At 40.7% G+C, this 18,246-nt stretch overlaps 1 protein-coding gene across 2 annotated transcripts; it reads right to left on the reverse strand.

The window, feature by feature from the left end:
• Nucleotides 1-1,760: 1,760 nt before the first annotated feature.
• On the reverse strand, nucleotides 1,761-6,720 carry LOC100673834 (T-complex protein 11-like X-linked protein 2). 2 transcript variants are annotated; one of them, XM_023541197.2, is made up of 7 exons: nucleotides 6,625-6,720; nucleotides 5,658-5,848; nucleotides 4,793-4,929; nucleotides 4,317-4,534; nucleotides 4,037-4,218; nucleotides 3,025-3,188; nucleotides 1,761-2,152 (listed from the first exon to the last, which is right to left on the reverse strand). In XM_023541197.2, exons 1-7 carry the CDS (start codon nucleotides 6,718-6,720, stop codon nucleotides 1,929-1,931), a joined length of 1,212 nt encoding a protein of 403 aa, XP_023396965.2. In that variant the 3' UTR covers nucleotides 1,761-1,928. The 2 variants fall into 2 exon arrangements, with proteins under 2 accessions (XP_023396965.2, XP_023396964.2); XM_023541196.2 differs by having other exon boundaries at nucleotides 5,658-5,878.
• Between the last annotated feature and the right edge of the window lie 11,526 nt (nucleotides 6,721-18,246).

Here is an 18,246-nt window from a genome sequence, read left to right on the forward strand (position 1 = left end):
GAGGCCAAGGCCTGTCCTCAGCTGAAGTCTTGTTGGCAGACAATATCAACTTTTATCCAGTCCCCAGTTATCATACTGCTTCAAACAACACACCACAACAGGAGACTGGGGTGCTTTCTACTGCTGCATCCTTTAAAATTATGAGGAAATTTGGTACTGGAAATGGGGTTCTATGTCCTTTTTTTACATTTTTTTTTAAATTGTACTTTAGATGGTTTACAGAACTAGCTTCTCATTAAATCGTACACATATCATTTAGGACCTTGGTTAACGACCCCACGACATGTCAACACTCTCCCTTCTTGACCTCAGGTTCGTCATTACCAGCTTTCCTGTCCCCTCCTGCCTTCTAGTCCTTGCCCCTGGGCTGGTGTGCCCCTCCAGTCTCATATTGTTTTGTGGGCCTGTTCAATCCCTAGATGAAGGGTGAACCTCAGGAGTGACGTCATTACTGAGCCAAAAGGGTGTCCGGGGCCCATACTCTTGGGGTTTCTCCGGTCTCCATCAGATCAGTAAGTCTAGTTTTTTTTGCGTTAAAATTTTGTTCTACATTTTTGTCCAGCTCTGTCTGGGACCTCTGTTGTGATCCCTGTCAGAGCAGTTGGTGGTGGTAGCCAGGCACCATCTAGTTGTACTGGACTCAGTCTGGTGGAGGCTGTGGTAGTTGTGGTCCGCTAGCCTTTGGACTAATCTTTCCCTTGTTTCTTTAGTTTTCTTCATTCTTCCTTGCTCCCCAGAGCGTGAGACCAGTGGAGTATCTTAGATGGCCACTCACAGGCTTTTAAGACCCCAGACGCTACTCACCAAAGTAGAATGTAGAACATTTTCTTTATAAACTGTTACGCCAATTGAGCTAGATATTCCCTGAGACCATGGTCCCCCCAGCCCTCAGCCTCTATGAACTTTCTTTTTTTTTTAATTTTTTATTGTGCTTTAAGTGAAAGTTTACAAATCAAGTCAGTCTCTCATATAAAATTTTATATACATCTTGCTATATACCCCTAGTTGTTCTCCCCACAATGAGACAGCACACTCTTTCCTTCCACTCCCTATTTTCGTGTCCGTTCGGCCAGCTTCTGACCCCCTCTACCCTCTCATTTCCCTTCCAGAAAGGAGCTGCCTACATATTCTTGTGTGTCTACTTGATCGAAGAAGCCTACTCTTCACCAGTGTCATTTTCTATCCCATCCCAGTGCCGTCGAGTCGATTCCGACTCATAGCGACCCTACAGGACAGAGTAGAACTGCCCCATAGGGTTTCCACGGAGCGCCTGGCAGATTCGAACTGCTGACCCTTTGGTTAGCAGCCGTAGTACTTAACCACTATGCCACCAGGGTTTCCTAGCCCATAGTCCAGTCCAATCCCTGTCTGAAGAGTTGGCTGTGGGAATGGTTCCTGTCTTGGGCTAACAGAAGGTCTGGGGACCATGATCTCCAGGGTTCTATGTCCTTTCTTGATCTGTAATTCCATGAATTTCTGACTTCCAGGGCCCTTATACTCACACTCTGAATAATTCCACAAAGAGTTTTCATAGCCCTCAAAGAAATGATTTGCCACTGGGGAAAATAATGCTAGCACTTGAGTGAATTGGCTGCTCAAGCCTGCATACCGAAGAGTGACCAGCCAGTGACGGGAAAACTGAGGGCTCACTGGCTTCTCAGCTAGTTGGGGGATGAGGGCCCAGAACCTGGATTCAACTGCAGCGCAAAAGGAACAGAGGTTTTCTTGCAGCTCAGAAGTTTATTAGTGAAGTGGGTTGGGCCAGTTGGTGTTTACATGCTTGACCCCTGCTATCCTATGTCCTGGATGCAGAGAGGGGAAGGGCTGACTGTTCTGCTGGCCACAGATGATATCTTCCAAAGAACATACTAAAACCCCCTTTCCTAGGTCCCAGTTGTCATGAGTGGGCTCTAGCACAATTAGATGGACTACATTTCTGTTTCTTGTGACAGAACTTGAGGGATGACATTTTTTAAGATCTCAGCATAGTAGGGGGCAAATACTTCCTTGTTGTGATGCATCAGATTAACAAACTTCCATCCTAGCTCTGCCAACTCCCCCTCGATGAAAATAAGACCTCCGGGGAAGTCTAGCAGAGACTCATGCATACCACGAATCAAAGAACATTTGAGAAACAATCGGATCCGCTGATCTGTGAACAGGCAAAAAAAAAAATTGAAAGGGGGAGCTCAAAGAGGTCTCAGTAGAAATTCACAATGTCCTTGTACTCTCTGCTCACCAAAGTTTTAAATTAATTGAGATATTTACTAACCCACCCACTTGTTTAGATTAACCATATAAATGAGATTTTGTCTTGTTTTACATTGCTTTGCTTTGTTTTGTTTTAAAAGAGGGTCAAGCTCCCAAAGACAACAAACAATTAAAAGCTGGTGAGCTAATAAATTTTTGGCTATTCAGAAGATTTCTTTCTGTGGTTATAAATGAGATCCTGGTGTGCATTTGACCTAACAAGAAGATCCTAGATACTGTTATGAAATTCTACTAAGAGCACACATTGTAGTGAGTTCAGGCCCACACACCCAAACCAGACTATGTTAAGATTCTAAGGTTAGGTAGGAGCAAGCCAGTTAAGTTCACTGCTTCCATTCCAGCATGGACCATGTCCACCAGCCTAACTCACCATCAGTTTCTTGGAAGGGAGTAGGGGTTACATTGTAGCTTGAAGCATGGCGCAGAGAAAGGGTTTCTCGCCAGAGGTCTTAGACTACAGTTAGCAAATGACCAGAGATTACTTAGCAGGGTTGCTAGGGCAGTATCCCACACCTGTAAATTACATAATCTTGGTAACGACCCACTTTAGATCCATATGTTCACTCTTCAAATTGAAAGAGATCCATTTCAACCCTGCATATTATAGATGAGGAAACTAAAGTGAAAAGGCTTGCTCAATGATCATGCTTTTCTACTTTTAAATGGTTTGCTAACTGACTTCCAGAGTTGGCTCTGCCTGTCCACTCCCTACCTTCTTGCCACCCCTCCCCCCACCACCTTGGGGATTCTTACCAATGATGGTACGAACACAGTTATCCTTCTTGGCGATGTTCCGGAGTTGGCCTTTAAGAGATGCTATGTTGTCGCTGCTAAGAGCAGTGAGGCCCATGTCTTTGAGGCCTTGCTGGATCTCCTGAGATACTTGCTCACTCACGCTCAGCATAGCCTCTTCAGGCCTAGACAATAAAGGACAGAAAGCTGGCACCAGAGTGGTCCTGGCGTGGGGGTAAAGCCCAGAGAGCCCCATACTCTGGTATTCACCCAAATATTTGGTTCAATTGTACAAATGAGATTTTGTTTTGTTCTGTTTTGGAGGAGGGAATACTATCAAGCTCCAATCAAAAACTGATGAGCTAGTAAATTCCTGGTCAGGTCTACCCAAGGGATGATTCCAGCCCCCTACCACCAGTAGACAGCAAAATCCAGGGGCAGATACAATACTTTCATTATTATTACTCTCAAGGTACCAACTAATCTATACATACAGTATCATATTCCACTTTGAAGAAAACAAAATAAACTGGACAAGGGTTTGGTTCCATCCTTGAATCCACTCAGCATTCCTTGGTCCCATAAACTTTATTTAAATGTTATTTTAAGATTTTCTTGGGTATTTTTCATGGTTGTTTTTCCTATTTACCAATTAAATTGCAAATATATTAAGAGACACAGACTTCTAATTACTCTTGTTACTTTGCTATGACACCCTGTACAGAGTAGGTGTTCAATCAGTATTATTGATGAACTGATTAACTCCTGGATATACGTAACACCAGTCCACTGTCATTCACTCAACTATCATTTGTAGCAAACAGGAGAATGAATCATTTATAGCAAACTAGCCTCCACACTCCCCTCTTTAGAAAGAAGTTTTATTTTTCTCTACCCCAGCCTCAGTGCCACTTATCAAAAGACACCAACAGACTTTGCAGATGGTTCCCAAGGGCCTTTGTGTGGCTTGTTGTGCCTATGTACCAAATACCACATATTATTTTCCATTCTAAGAAAGATCTATAAAGCTTACTTGGAGTTGAATTCCTCCATCAAGGCCTTGGTGACGCATTTCAGTTTATCTACAAACTTAGATGAACTAAATAAAACACGGCCACAGAAACTTCTGGCCACTAGCAAGACAGAAGCAACGATGGCTAACTGGTTGAACCGGGACTCCATCTCTCGCAGCCGAATTCTGTCCATCAGCAGAGTCTGATGAGGGAGGGAAGAGTAGGCTGTCAGGACAGGGGTGTTCTAATGGATGCCTTGAACACAAAACAATAAGGCAGTACCCCAATACACATTCCTACCTCAGGGAACTCTTCATTTTCAGGATCCCAGACAAGGAGGTTCAAGTAGCCTTGGTATACCACCATTGTTGGACTGGGGGACTCTATGCTATTAGCTTCCGAATCTGAAGGTGAACAGTCTATGCTGGAGAAGCTGGAAGTGTCGGAAGAACTTGGGAGTGGGGTGGTGAGGTCTGTTGCTGCTTTGGTTAGCCACTTGGTGGTGTAATCAAGGAGATCTGTAACAGATAAGGGAATATGTAAGCATCTTCAAATTCCAAGGCTTGAAAATTAAGGCTTTATTTAAGATATACTCTGGGTCAATAAAGAAGTGTTTCACAGGTCTTTCAGTCATTGACAAATGCTCCTTCTCCCTACCCCTTAGCCAAGGAAGAACCCTTCTAATAAAAAAAAAAATAGAAAATACTCTCTAGCATTGTAAGAAGGCAGGCCCAAGGTCAAATCTCCCCTCTGCTGCTTTCAAGTTTTAAACATACTGGGTTGTTTGTTGAGGAGTTCCTGGAATTTAGCTCGTTCATACTGTATGGAATGTTCCTGCAGATAGGGTCGAAGACTCCGGATAGTGTAGTTTACCATGTCCATTTTCATCAGGCCCAGAACATGGAAGATACCCCTGTCATAGGAAGAAATAGAATATTTACACTATGAAAGGAAATCTTGTGTGAAGGTATGTAATTTAAGCAAGGAGTCTTAAAATCACAGTGTTTTAGAGTTAGAAGAGGTCTTAAAAATAGAAAGTCTTACTTCAATTTACAAATAAAGACACTGTGACCAGGGGCTCAGGCCATAGAGTGAATTGGTGGTGGAGCTAGGGATAGATAAGTCTCTTGGCCTTTTAGCAACCAGCCTAGTGCTCTTTCCACTATAGTCACTCTGTCATCTGAGAAAAAGAGTGCTCAGTGGAATGGAAATCACTGAAATGCTGAAAACTTTCTGTGGGTAGTTGGATTTTAGGTGATTCAATTCCTAATTCCTTGGGAAAATCACTATATCTTTGTGGATCTTGGTTCTTCTGGCTGTGAAAGAGGAATAGTCCCCATTCTTGTCCCCTCACAGGGTTTGAGTTGTGACAAAAAGGGGAGCACCTAGAAGGGCTGTTTGAAATCTCTAGAAGAAAGGGTTATTGTACTCTGTCTTAATGTTATCATGTTAACAAGGGGGCCCAAATGATCTAAGGATCACCAAAGGGGCCCTGAGAAACTGTCACTGGAAAATAAAAACCAATACTCCAGGGAGGAGAAAAAAGGTGTTAGTTAGGTCTTCAGTATATGTAATATCTAGCCCAGAGTTTTCTGACAGTGTCTGAGGCAGATTTCAGGGGCAGTGCATCTAGTTTCTCACTTCAGTAAGTGCACAGGATCTGTTATGTTCTCTAATTTCTGCACTTCTTCATCTCGAATTGGGGCACACAGCAGTGTCATCAAATTAAGAATGTAGCTGGAAAGGTGAGGAACATCCAGGGCCCCGTGCTCTGCTTCTTGTTTGAGGAGATCCATGTCCAGGGCTTCTTCAATCTCATTTTTTAGGCGATTCTGGCGTGGTAACAGCAGTGACAGCAAGATCTGCCCAGAAAAGGAAATCAAAGGAGCCAAATTCTTTTTAGAGCCCCAAACTTTCTCCACTGAACAACCCCCTTAAGCCAAAGGCATCCCAGCCCAGGTCTGCTGAGGGGAGGGGGAGTCAGTAACCTTAGTCTCTAAATTTCTAAGTGAATACTATTTCTTTCTGTTTAGGGGTTAATCACAATTCAAGGCTTCACTGAATCAGTTATAGCAGTAGCTCCATTATTATTTTCGAGGCAGAATGAGATAGATGTCAATAAAAACAAGAGCGTGGTAAAAAGAAATGCAGAGTATAAAAGATATAAAATGCACACCACCACATGGTGATGAGTCATTCTTAATAAAAGAGGATATTTTTAGATTGCTATACTTCAAAAGGTGAGAATAAAATAGGCAAAAGGAAACATGAAGGTTCACTTGAAATAGCCTTTTGACTCAAAAGCTTAAGTTCCTTGTGGGCAAAGGCTCTCTTATTCATCTCTGTGCCCCTACAATACATAAAACATAGTGGGGTTCAGGGAAAATGTGTTTGATTAAATATAATGTTGTGTTGTTACAGCAAACTCCCAACTGTTAAGCTTCATCACATGTAAATAAAATGAAAGATACTATATACTATCTATTTAAGTAGCTGACCATGTTCAGAAAGAAAGTATACGACTTAGGATATTGGTAGCCACTGACACTCTAAAGGTCTACGGATGCCCAAGAGCTTCATATCCACAAATGGAAAGTTGGTTACTCACCCCTTTAACTTTTTCTAAAAGGTCAAGAGCGTACGTGAAGTCAGGGGGAGTACTCGATAACTGTTCCCTCAAATGGTCCCAGAAAGCATTGTACATTTTTTCCATGAACTCGCTTTCCGCACTGTAAAAATGTTAAATGAGCAAATAGAGAATTGATATAGAGTCATAATCATCTACGTCCCAAACAACATTTTAGATCATGAAAGGCCATTAAATTGACAGGCCAGGAACTATGTTTAGATTTGAGTAGGGTTGAATAAATGGGTTAGCAGCCTCCCAACTGTTAAGCTGAGGGGAAAGGCATTAGCCAAATCCCCTCAGACAGACACATCATGGTTCCAGAGACGTTCTCTTGCTGCAATAGAAAGAACCATGAGCTAGGGGTGGAGCTCCACAGTTCTAGCCCTGGTTCTCCATCTAGTATAACATACTTAACTCAATAAAAATACCAGACAGGGGATTTGAGTTCCATTAGTCCCAGGGTAACCTCCTAATTGATTTCCCTTTTAAGAGGGGTAGATCCCAGATAGGTGACACAACTAGGTGAACAGTGATAATTCCGATTCTTTTTCAAATCTATCCTAGGTATCTAGCATTTACAATCTACAAAATCAAAATATAAGAATGGGATCTATTTCTCATGCTTTTGAATGGACTCAACCACCATTAAGTCTTCTCAAATGCGAGTAATGTGACCAGATAGCCTCAGTTAAGGAAGATGCTAGGAGACCTGTATTTTGGTGAAAACCTCCACAGAAGCTGTGCTTGGTATGGGTACTTGTTGACAACAGGCAAGGACAAATCTAAGGAGTGTGAAGATCAAGAGAGCTACCAGAAGAGAAAGATACTTCAGTAACAGACTAAGGTGACTAAAGCGGCCAAATAAGAAGCATTTAAGGTAGGAAATTAAAAATGCTATAAAATATAGATTTTAACAAAGAAATCTAGCTATTAATAAAACATCAGAGCCATTCAATTCATACTTACTAAGTGATTCTTATTATGTATTAACAACATTAATGTAATTAAGAAGAACCAAAATAAAGCCTGATTTTAGGGGCATTATTTATCAGTGGGGTTCTGATCCTGATTCACAGAATCTTTATTAAGCTGATTAATGAAGCAGAGAAGTTTCTCTGAAACCTCTTACCCATGAAGAGTTGGCAATATCACTGTTAGAAAATTAATCTTTTCTTCTGGGTCTGTTTAATTGGTGGTAGATAATTAAAGGAGTAACTTCTATAAGCTACTTGCTCCAAGTCTGTCTGAGAAGATCTGAAATTTATTCTGTTTCATTATTAACTGGAATCTCAAAATGAACATTCCTCCAATAACTGCATTGGTTTAGTCCTTATTTAAATATAATTTGCTTCTTTGGTCCTTTGATACTATTAGTTACACTTATTACTCTTCTGTTTTTTGTTGTTGTTGTTACCACCTACCTTTAGGTTAGCAGCCAAGCACTTAACCACTGAGCACCCAGAACTCCTTATTTAAGACATACTCAAACATTAATTGTATTATTAAATAAACATGCTTCAAACTTTGTCAAAAGCTATTTGTGTTATGTACCCATGCCAGGAAGAGTAAAATGGAAAAAATATAAGAGTCTGTACCTGTCTGGAGGTAAAACTTTCTCTTCCATATAGAAATCCTGGTTTACTACGATCTCATGAGCAATGCTCAGCTTGGAAACTTCATCTGTTAGATCCGGGACAGAACAACCTTGAGCTCGGCTCTCTGGAAAAAGGCATAGCAGTCATCAATACAGAAGTCACACAAATAAAATTCCTATTTTATTCAGACATCCACACAGCCAAGTAAAGCCCCAAAATTTAGATTCTCAAATGGATCTTACACAGGCACTCAATCATTCTAGTGTTTGGGGTTTTCTGAACTCTGCCCTCTGACGGTGATGGAACCTCTCAGAGTAGTCAGGCATGGGGAGAAGAGAAGTTAGTTTATGAGAAAGTGAAATTGACTTAAAAGCCTTTCCCTTGAAACGTGAAAGCAGGAAGTAAAACACAGCAAAGAAATGAATAATTTGTGATTTGTAAAAATAAGCATTTATCTGAAAGGTACGGGCTTCCACTATCCTCTTCTTATCTCTGATTCTACGCGCAACATGAGAGTTCCATGAGGTTTGACCAATCAAACTAAAACATCAAATGGCTATGACATGATATGGAAGAGACCTCGTGTCCCACTGTGTACCTAAAAACACTGTTACCACAGATCTAAATAATTTGACCCCTGGGCAATGCTAATTCTTATGTTAGTAAAGTACCCTTGGAAAAGCACATAAACAATTCCAGCCCCATGTAATTTAGATTCCTTCAAATCTATCCTAGGTATCTAAAAAAAAAAAAAAAAGCATTTAAAAATTACAATCTAAAAAATCAAATGTTAAGAATAAGATCTATTTCCCATGCTTTGAACTGACTCAACCACCATTAAGTCTTGTCAAACACAAGTCATTACGCTTGCTTCTTTTTCTAGAGACAAAAAACAAAATAAAAAAGCCCTCTTTTAATTGTGCTTTCCAATCAGGGGCCTTGGTCCTGCGTGTAAAGATTAGATGGAGTGGGGAGAAAGACAAGGAAAACCACAAACCAAAAGAGGAGTGATGGAAAGATGAGGAAGAAAAAATACAAAATTGCAAGAGTCTTCCACACCCCTTAAAAGTGCTTAAGCTACAGGCTGCCTACTCCTTTAACCTAACTACTATAAAGCACCACTCAAGGAAATGATGGAGCCCTGGTGGCACAGTGCTTAAGCATTCGTCTGCTAATCAAAAGGTCGACAGTTCGAATCCACCGGCTGCTCCTTGGAAACAGTTCTACTCTGTTCTATAGGGTCACTGTGAGTTGGAACCGGCAACGGCTAAGGAAATGATGGCAGAAAATTCTAGACCTACCAGGAGAGCAGCAACTCTTGTCTTCCTGGCTCTGCTCTGCCTTTTCAGACACATGGGACGTACTTTCTTTTTCTTTAGAGTCATTCTGGGGTACAGTTTTCTCACTCTTAGGCATCTTGATGTTATCTGGAATTGGGGAGAAAAAAAGGGGCAAGCTCTTGGTGTCATACCTGGCTCTGACCCAGGGGTGGGGGGCTGGTGGTTCCTCAACTTCCCTTGTTGATGACTGAACCTACTGCCTGTAGTTTATGGGGTTGGAGATAATGGCTTCAAGGATCTCTCAGAGGAACAGCTAGGGTCCTGAAACAGGCCTTGAGGGAAGGAGAATTTGGGATTAGGGGGGTTGTCTCTCCTGAAATCAAAGAAGTCTAACTAAGTCTAACTGGGTAAGCAGAAGAGGAAAGGCCCAGAGAAGGACAATGACTCGCCATGCCAGAGGGCACACTGTGCATGACTGGCCCAGCTAGGCTAGGGACCTTCCTCAACTCTGACTGTCTTAATTTGTCCTGGAATCACCCCCTTCCTCCTTAACTTTTGCTTCAGGACGGCCTTCGGTGCTAAGAGGGCTGGTGGCCGGGATCAGCCAGCAGGGCGCGCTCACAGCCAACCAGACCCTGGGCTCTCACCTTGTGCCCCTCCTACACGGGCTGCCCCACAGCTGAGTCTGACCGAGTAGCCCTTGGGCCTCTCTGACTGAATATTGGGATGTACCACCACAGCTTGGGCAGGAGGGGAGATCAAGAGGGAGGGCGATGGACGGAACCATGAAGATGCTGAGGCTTACCTCAAGAGCACCCCTAGCCAACGTTAGGTGGGAGAGTCCAGTATTTGAAAACAAAGGGTGGCCTGTCTCCCAGGTAACTGATAGTGGGGCGGGGGTCACACTCCTTGGGTACGTTAAGAATCCTAAGATTTGAGAAGGCAAACGGGCTGTCATGGGGCGGGGGGAGGGTAGAGGCTGGAGGTGGAGATAACCTGTGAGGAGACTTCGGCTCTTGCCCTCCCTCGAAAGCTCGAAGGCTCCAGGCCCCTAGGGGGCTGGGAATTAATCTCAGGCCGGTTCCTCCTTCACAGGCGGTGCTGTCCAAAGCTTTTCTCTCCCGTTGCCCCTCCTGCCTAATACCATTGAAATAACTATTTAGGAAGGAAGGGGAGCATTGTTTTTTGTTTTGTTTTCACTTCGTACTATTCATGTAACTGTAGAAATAAAGAATAAACAGAGTTGCAAAATTCCATAATTCCGTTTTGGGTGCTTTTTTTTTTAATTTAGAGACAGTTAAAGGATCTGTTAAACTCCCATTTTATAAATGTGGAAACCCAAGAATGATTTCAAAGAGCTGGTCATAGAAGTTGTGTGGTAAAGGGGCAAGAACACAAGCCTGGGGTGGGAGGGGAGTCTAAGTTTTAGTTTAGATTCTTCCAACCGAATTCCTGGCATATCCTTGATTACAATCTAATTGTGAACCTTGGACCTCATCTGAAACCTGAGGGTTAGATTAAATGACTCTAAGGGCCCTCATGGACCTCATTCTTCATGGGTCCTGATCCCTGTGCCTTTCTTTACTCCAGTCTACTTTGTCACTACATTGACAAATGTTACCATAGTGATATGGAGACTCCTGGATTAGAGATAATGTTAGCTGTAGGATTTTTGTAAATGCTTTTATCAAGTTGAGGAAAGTTTCCTCAATTCCCAGTTTGCTGAGGATTTTTTATTGTGAATGGGTGTTGGATTTTATCAAGTGTATTTTCTATATCAGTTGATATAATCATGTTATTTTCTTCTTTGCCTGCTGATATCTTAATTACATTAAAATGTTAGATCAATAGATTAGGTTTACAGAAAAATTGAGCAGAAAGTACAGAGAACTCCTATTACCCCCTCTCCCTCCACAGTTTCCCCTTTTATTAACATCTTGCATTATTGTGATACATTTGTTATAATTAATGAATGAATATTAATACATTATTATTAACCAAAGTCCATAGTTTACATTAAGGTTCACACTTGGTATTGTGCAGTACTATGGATTTTGACAAATGCATAATGTCACGTATTCACCATTATAGCATCATACCAAATAGTTTCATTGTCCTAAAAATGCCTCATGCCCCACTTACTCATCCTTTCTCCCTCCTTCTGAACCCCTGTAATCCACTGAGCTTGATACTGTCTGTATAGTTTTGCCTTTTCCAGAATGTCATATAGTTGGGATCATACAGTATGTAGCCTTTTTAGGCAGGCTTCTTTCACTTAGAAATATGTATTTAAGGTTCTTCCATGTCTTTTCATGGCTTGACAGTTCATCCCTTTTTATCGCTGAATAATATTCAATTGTATGATTGTATCACAGTTTGTTTATCCATTCACTTATTAAAGGGCATTGTGGTTGCTTCCAAGTTTGGGCAATTATTAATAAAGCTTCTATCTTTCGTTGATTACCTACTGTACACCAGGACTATGCTATGGGATGATATTTTTATATGATAGATATTTCTCCTTAATATCCATGACCTTGCCAGCTCCAGAGTATATATACTATGAGAACTACGTTTATGGCAGGACATTAAAAGAAAAGGTAATAAGACATATTATTCTAGGAGTAATGAATGATTCCAGATAAATGGTTCAACACACTTTTCTTATACATTTTCAGATAAGGAGCCACAACGTAAATTTAAAACATCGCAGTCTCCAAATTTCATCTCCATTATCTACTGGATGTTATTCTTGGCCAAGCTGCTTAACCTCTTTGGACCTGGAGTAGACAAACATACAAATAGAAATATTTGATATATATTGTTGTTAGGTGCCGTCAAGTTGTATTTTGACTCAAAGTGACCCCATGTGACAGAGTAGAACTGCCCCATACGAATTTCCTGGCTGTAACTTTACAGAAGCAGATCGCCAGATCTTTCTCCCATGGAGCTGCTGGGTGGATTTGAACCACCGACGTTTTGGTTAGCAGCAGAGGGCTTAACTGTTCTTCCACCAGGGCTCCTTTATCTGATACCTAGCATGTGCTATTATGGGGACATACAACAGGACCTGGTGGCTCAAATGGTTAAGCACTCGGCTGCTAACCTAAAGATTGGTGGTTCAACCCACCCAGCGGCTCCAAAGGAGAAAGACCTGGCGATCTGTTTCTGTAAAGATTACAGCCAAGAAAACTTTATGGGGCAGTTTTACTCTGTCACATGGAGTTGCTATGAGTCGAAATCAACTCGACGGCACCTAACAACAACATTATTGGGACATGTTCAGGATGCTATGAGAGCATAGAGGAGGAGCGCTGAGCAAGGCTGGGGGATGTTGGAGAAATAATACCTGACTCTTTGCTCTTCATAGGGAGTCCCTGGGTGGTGCAAGCAGTTAAGCTCAGCTACTTATCAAAAGATTGGGAGTTGAGTTCAACCAAAGACACCTTGGAAAAAAGGCCTGGTAATCTACTTCTGAAAAATCAACCACTGAAAAGTATAGTTCTACTCTGACACACATGGGATTGCCATGACCCAGAGTCATCTTGACTACAACTGGCTCTGCTCTTGAGAGTTCACTGTTCAGGCCCTGTGGTGTAATTTGAGGTATGTAGAAAAGCTCTGCTGTCCAAAAATAACTTCCCTTTATTATCAACCAGTCCTCTCAGTGAAAGACTGCTGGGAATGCCTACAAATGCCACCATTAGAAGGTCTCAGTAAAATAAAAATATGTCCAAGGAATGGGGTAACATATCTCCTCACTCTCTCATCCCTCCCTTGTTAGGTAGCAGGCTGGTCAGGGATTTGAGAAAATGAACAAGAATCAAAGAGTTGTGAGGGAAGAGGTCAAAGGGAGATTTGGTGAAAGGGCCGAGTCCCTGTGGACAATGTCAGGAGAGGTACTTCTCTGGAGAAGGGAGGTTGCACCTGAGGTGTGTAATGGAGGTGGGTAGATGCCAAAGATAAACTTTGCTTGCCTAATTAATTTTCCAAGACCCAGCTTTGTTTGTTATTTAAAAATGGTGTAGACAAATTTTGGAGACAGTAACCATATAAGACACTGACAGCTGGAAACCTGAGACTATAAAGAGGGATTTTCCTCTAGCTACAGCTTCAGAATGTACATTTTATGTTAAAAACAAAAAACCATAAAAGTCGACATGGCTACAAAAGCAGAAAATGCAGAAAAATTAGCTACTACATAGGAATTATTTTCATCTTGTATTTTGTATACTTGTCAGTGTCTAAAATCAGGGTTGGATGAGAACTACAGTGCAAAAGAAATGAAGAGAAACTTGGGAGAGAAAGTATCTAACCCATTCCAAAGCCATAGTTTTCAACCCCTAGTCACAGCAATCTGCTGACTGGGCAGTGGCAAACTTCAGGATTTCCATCAGGAACCCCTGAATGCACCAAGGAAAGGGCAATTTTGTCCTCAGTGTTTAGCTCAAACATGCTGCTAGGTCTCCAGCTCAGCCACTGGAAGGCCAAATAACTGAAGGTTTACTTTATTGCTAGCATCCCTGCATTTCCGTTTTAATAATATAGATTTCCTCCATATTTTACCAGCATAACAACTTCAGTGATAAGAGCATGGCATTTTTTTTTTTTTACTGTTAATATTTGACTGTTCACTTTCAAATATAGGTACTTGGGATAAAAAAATCATACGTGCTTTATATGTTGAAATTCCATCAGATGTTTGAAATAAAATGTGCAATAATTACAGGTAGTAGTTAAAAAAGTAGTTAATTTTATATAAACAGTTATGAGAACGTTAAATAGGAAAACAGATTTATAGCTACTAAAATATTAAGAGTGTGTTTTCACTTGATAACTTTAGGAAGAATACTGTATACTTTTTGATATATGTTTATAGAAATTTAAATAATACAAGATAGAAAAATAGAGATTAATTCTAAGCTTTGTGGAATTGTGGTATTAGCATTCATAAGTAAAAAATATATATATCCTTTAAGAACCACATTTAATTTTTAGTTATGTAATTCCATTTAGGCCCTAAGTCTTTTAAGGTAATTCACCTCGGGAAATTTTTTACATTTGTGAGGAAGAATTAAAAGCAGAATATCAATTGTACCAGCTCAAAATTTCAAGAGGAGGCTAATCTTCAAATTCATGTAAAATATCCATGAAAAATCATCTGTGATCCAGAATGTGAAGAAGAAATTATTAGATGTTGTTATGCTGAGAACCAAGCTTTCACACGAAAATTGATTACCTGCAAGTTTAGGGATACCAGAAATGATGTCGAAGTGTGCATTTGTCTACTTCAGGGCTTCTAACTGGTTCAGTCATGGCCTAAGAAGCTAAACCAGAACAGAACTAAATTTTCACAATACGGGTGATCTGGAGCCATAACTGGAACGCGAAAAATTACCAGCCGAAGTCCTGGAATGGGAGACTCGGCAGATGTGTAGTGAGCCCTTTCAGGAACCTGATGTGTGAGACTGGATTATCGGGAGGGCCGTGGAGAGCAACACACCTTCAAAGCGCCACAGTCCACCCACCGCCATCTTTGAGCGGGGCACCGCTCTGTCTGACTCCTCAAAATCTGACAGGGCAAGAGATTTGGTTGCTACGCACTGCATACGTTGCCCTTGTTTTCTAAAGGGGAGATTAGGTCTCTAGCAGGGCTTCGGCTAGTAACTACCGAAAGAACAAACAAATCTGTCTTGGAAGATGGACAACCAGAATGCCCCTTAGAAGCACGGATGGCGAGACCTCGTCCCATATACTTTGGACATGTGATCAGGGTGGACCAGTCCCTGGAGGACATCACGCTTGGCGAAGTAGAGGGTCAGCGAAAAAGAGGAAGACCCTCAATGAGATGGATTGACACAGTGGCTGCAGCAGTGGGCCCAGGCATAAGAACCATTGTGAAGATGGCCTGGGACCCGGCAGTGTTTTCTTCTGTAGGGTTGCTATGAGTCGGAACTGTTCTAATTTCTTTTTCTTCTCTTTTCTTTTGTAATGTTTAATATTTTTTAATTATTCAGTTTTTGCCTCATTTGTCTTGGTAGTTAAACTGTCTTTTGTCATCCTTGTAGTGTTTATCCTTCAGATTATGATGTATATTCTTGCCTTATCACAGTCTAATGTAGATTAGTTATTTTCTATCTTGGACAACACAGGTACATTCGAACACTTTAGCTACATTTATACCCCTCCCGATTTATTGTTATGCATTTAAATTTTACATATATTTAAGCTTTCTGAAGAAATTATTATCACTGTAGTATACAGTCAATGTTCATTTAGATTTGCCTACATACTATCGAGTGTCATTATTTTTCATTCTTTCTTCTATATCCTTCTACCTGGGATTATATTTCTTCTGTCTGAAGAAGAATCTTTAGTTTGAGTTGGCTGGTAATAAATTTGTCTAACTTTTGTTTGCATTAAAATGCCTATTTCCAATGTTGGCATCTCCTGCCTGGAGGGGAGATTCGAGGGTAGAGGGGCTTAGAAGCTGGCAAAACGGTCAGGAAAAGAGAGAGTGGAAGGAGGGAGCGGGCTGTCTCATGGCGGGGGAAAAGTAATTGGGAGTATGTGGCAAGTTGTGTATGGGTTTTTGTGTGATAGACTGACTTGATTTGTGAACTTTCACTTAAAGCACAATAAAAATTATTAAAAAAAAAGGAAATGATAAGTTAGAATCAATTCCTACATAGAAGACAAAGAATACAAGTAGAAAAACTGTACGGATGGCCACAATAAATATGAAATTCTTTTTTCTGTCTTTATTGTGCTGTTCACTGTTACCTCGCTATTGGCTGTCTCATCATCTGCTAGTTGCAAAAAGGCAGGCTGTTGAATTTTATATTGTAGTAATATTTCCTTGATGATTCTGGGTGCATTTTTTTTTTCATTTAGATCACCAATGTTTCTTAGCGTGAGTACAGTGTGAACTTCCTTCTGCCAATCCCAAAAAAAAAGTCTACTTCTATTTTTGAAAGATAAGTTTTTTCTAGGCATAAAATTCTTTTCTGCAGTTATTTTACCTCAACACTATGAAAATATAATTTCAGTCTTCAAGCTGCCATCATTTCTGTTTTAAGATTAGATATCAGTCTTATTTTTGCTCATTTGAGAACAATATCTTTTTTCTTTGTCAGTTTTCAATATCTGCTGTCTTTCTGTGGGTTTCTACAGTTTTGCTACCATGGGCCTGGGTTTGGTTTTCCTCCCTCATACCCCACTATGCTTGGTGTATATATACTGTTTCTTGAATCTGTGACGTGATGTATTTTGTTACTTTTGGTAACTTTGCAATTATTAAACCTTGAAATATTGCTTCTGCACTATTCTCTCTCCTCCCTCTAGGGCTCTAATTAAACATATGTTTGATTTACATACTGTATCCCCTTTAACTTTGCCCCATCTCTTTCTGTATCCTTCATCATTTTGTCTCTCCATATTTCATTCGGGATGTTTTCTTCAGACCCTTTTTGCATGCCTCTAATTCTGCCTTGAGGTGTAACGAAAAACCAAATGATCCTGTTGCCGTCAATCGATTCCAACTCATAGTGACCCTATAAGACAGAGTAGAACTGTCTCATAGGGTTTCCTAGGATCAGCTGGTGAATTCAAACTGCCGACCTTTTGGGTAGCAGCTGAGCTTTTAACCATTGTGCCACCAGGGCCCCTCAGGTGTGTCTAATATGCTGTTAATCCTGTAATTGTTCTTAATTTCAGATATTGCATTTTTGAGTTCTAGAAATTCTTTTTATTTTTTATATTTTCCATTTGTTGGCTGAAATTTACAATCTTATTTTCTTGACAATTACAAACTTAGTTATTTTAAAGTCTGTATCTAATAATGTCATTATCTGCATTTCACGTGGTTTGTTTGTTTTCTTTTTGTTGTTTGGCTGTGCTTGCTTGGTTTTCAATCATGTTGTCTAATTCATCTAGTTATTTTTTATTTTGTACAGGGAACTATATAAAATAAATTACAGATTTATTTATTCGAGCCCTAGAATGAAGGTATCTTCCTCCAGGAAGGATTTCTTTTTCCTGGAAAACTGCTAGATAGCAACTAAACCAAAAAAACAAACCCAGTGCCATCGAGTCGATTCCGACTCATAGTGACCCTATAGGACAGAGTAGAACTGCCCCATAGAGTTTCCAAGGAGCGCCTGGCGGATTTGAACTGCCAACCCTTTGGTTAGCAGCTGTAGCACTTAACCATTATGCCACCAGGGTTTCCAGAACTGGAAACTCCCTTAATCCCATTGGAGACTGGGATGATGAATCTGGATTTCAGTCCCTTAGAGGGCTGGCCTATTTCCAGTTTACCCTTACTTATTTAGCATAGCTCTTGGAGGTTCCCATCTAAGCCTAAGTGGTTTGCCAAGACCCCCTTTAGTCAGCAGATCCTAACTTTAAATTTTTATGCCCTTACCTCTGTGACTCTCTGTACAATTTTACACACAGTCACAGCATTTCAACATCTTACCTGCCTTCTCAGGAATCATCAGCTGCCACTAGAAGAAATGCAGCCCCAAACGTTATGATTACCTTCTGAGATTCATTTTCACCCTGATCTTTGTCCCATAACATTTCACTGAATTATTAGCTCTTATTTTAAATTATTTTTTCACATCTTTTCTAGTTTTTGCCAGTCTGAAGTTAGCTCCAACTTAGCTAGTTTCTCGCTGACGGAAGCGAAACACAAAATTTATTTTTTCTAATGCTTAGTTGGC

The sequence above is a fragment of the Loxodonta africana genome, chromosome X (assembly GCF_030014295.1).
Source record: "Loxodonta africana isolate mLoxAfr1 chromosome X, mLoxAfr1.hap2, whole genome shotgun sequence".
Taxonomy (NCBI): Eukaryota; Metazoa; Chordata; class Mammalia; order Proboscidea; family Elephantidae; genus Loxodonta; species Loxodonta africana.

Excerpts from the sequence above, each read along its gene's own strand:
- LOC100673834 (XM_023541196.2), bottom strand. The coding sequence starts at position 6,720 with ATGTACAATGCTTTCTGGGACCATTTGAGGGAACAGTTATCGAGTACT. Across the intron at positions 4,535-4,792 it reads ACTCCTCAACAAACAACCCA|ATCTCCTTGATTACACCACC; the intron begins GTATGTTTAAAA and ends TATCTGTTACAG. Across the intron at positions 2,153-3,024 it reads CTGTGTTCGTACCATCATTG|ATCAGCGGATCCGATTGTTT; the intron begins GTAAGAATCCCC and ends GCCTGTTCACAG.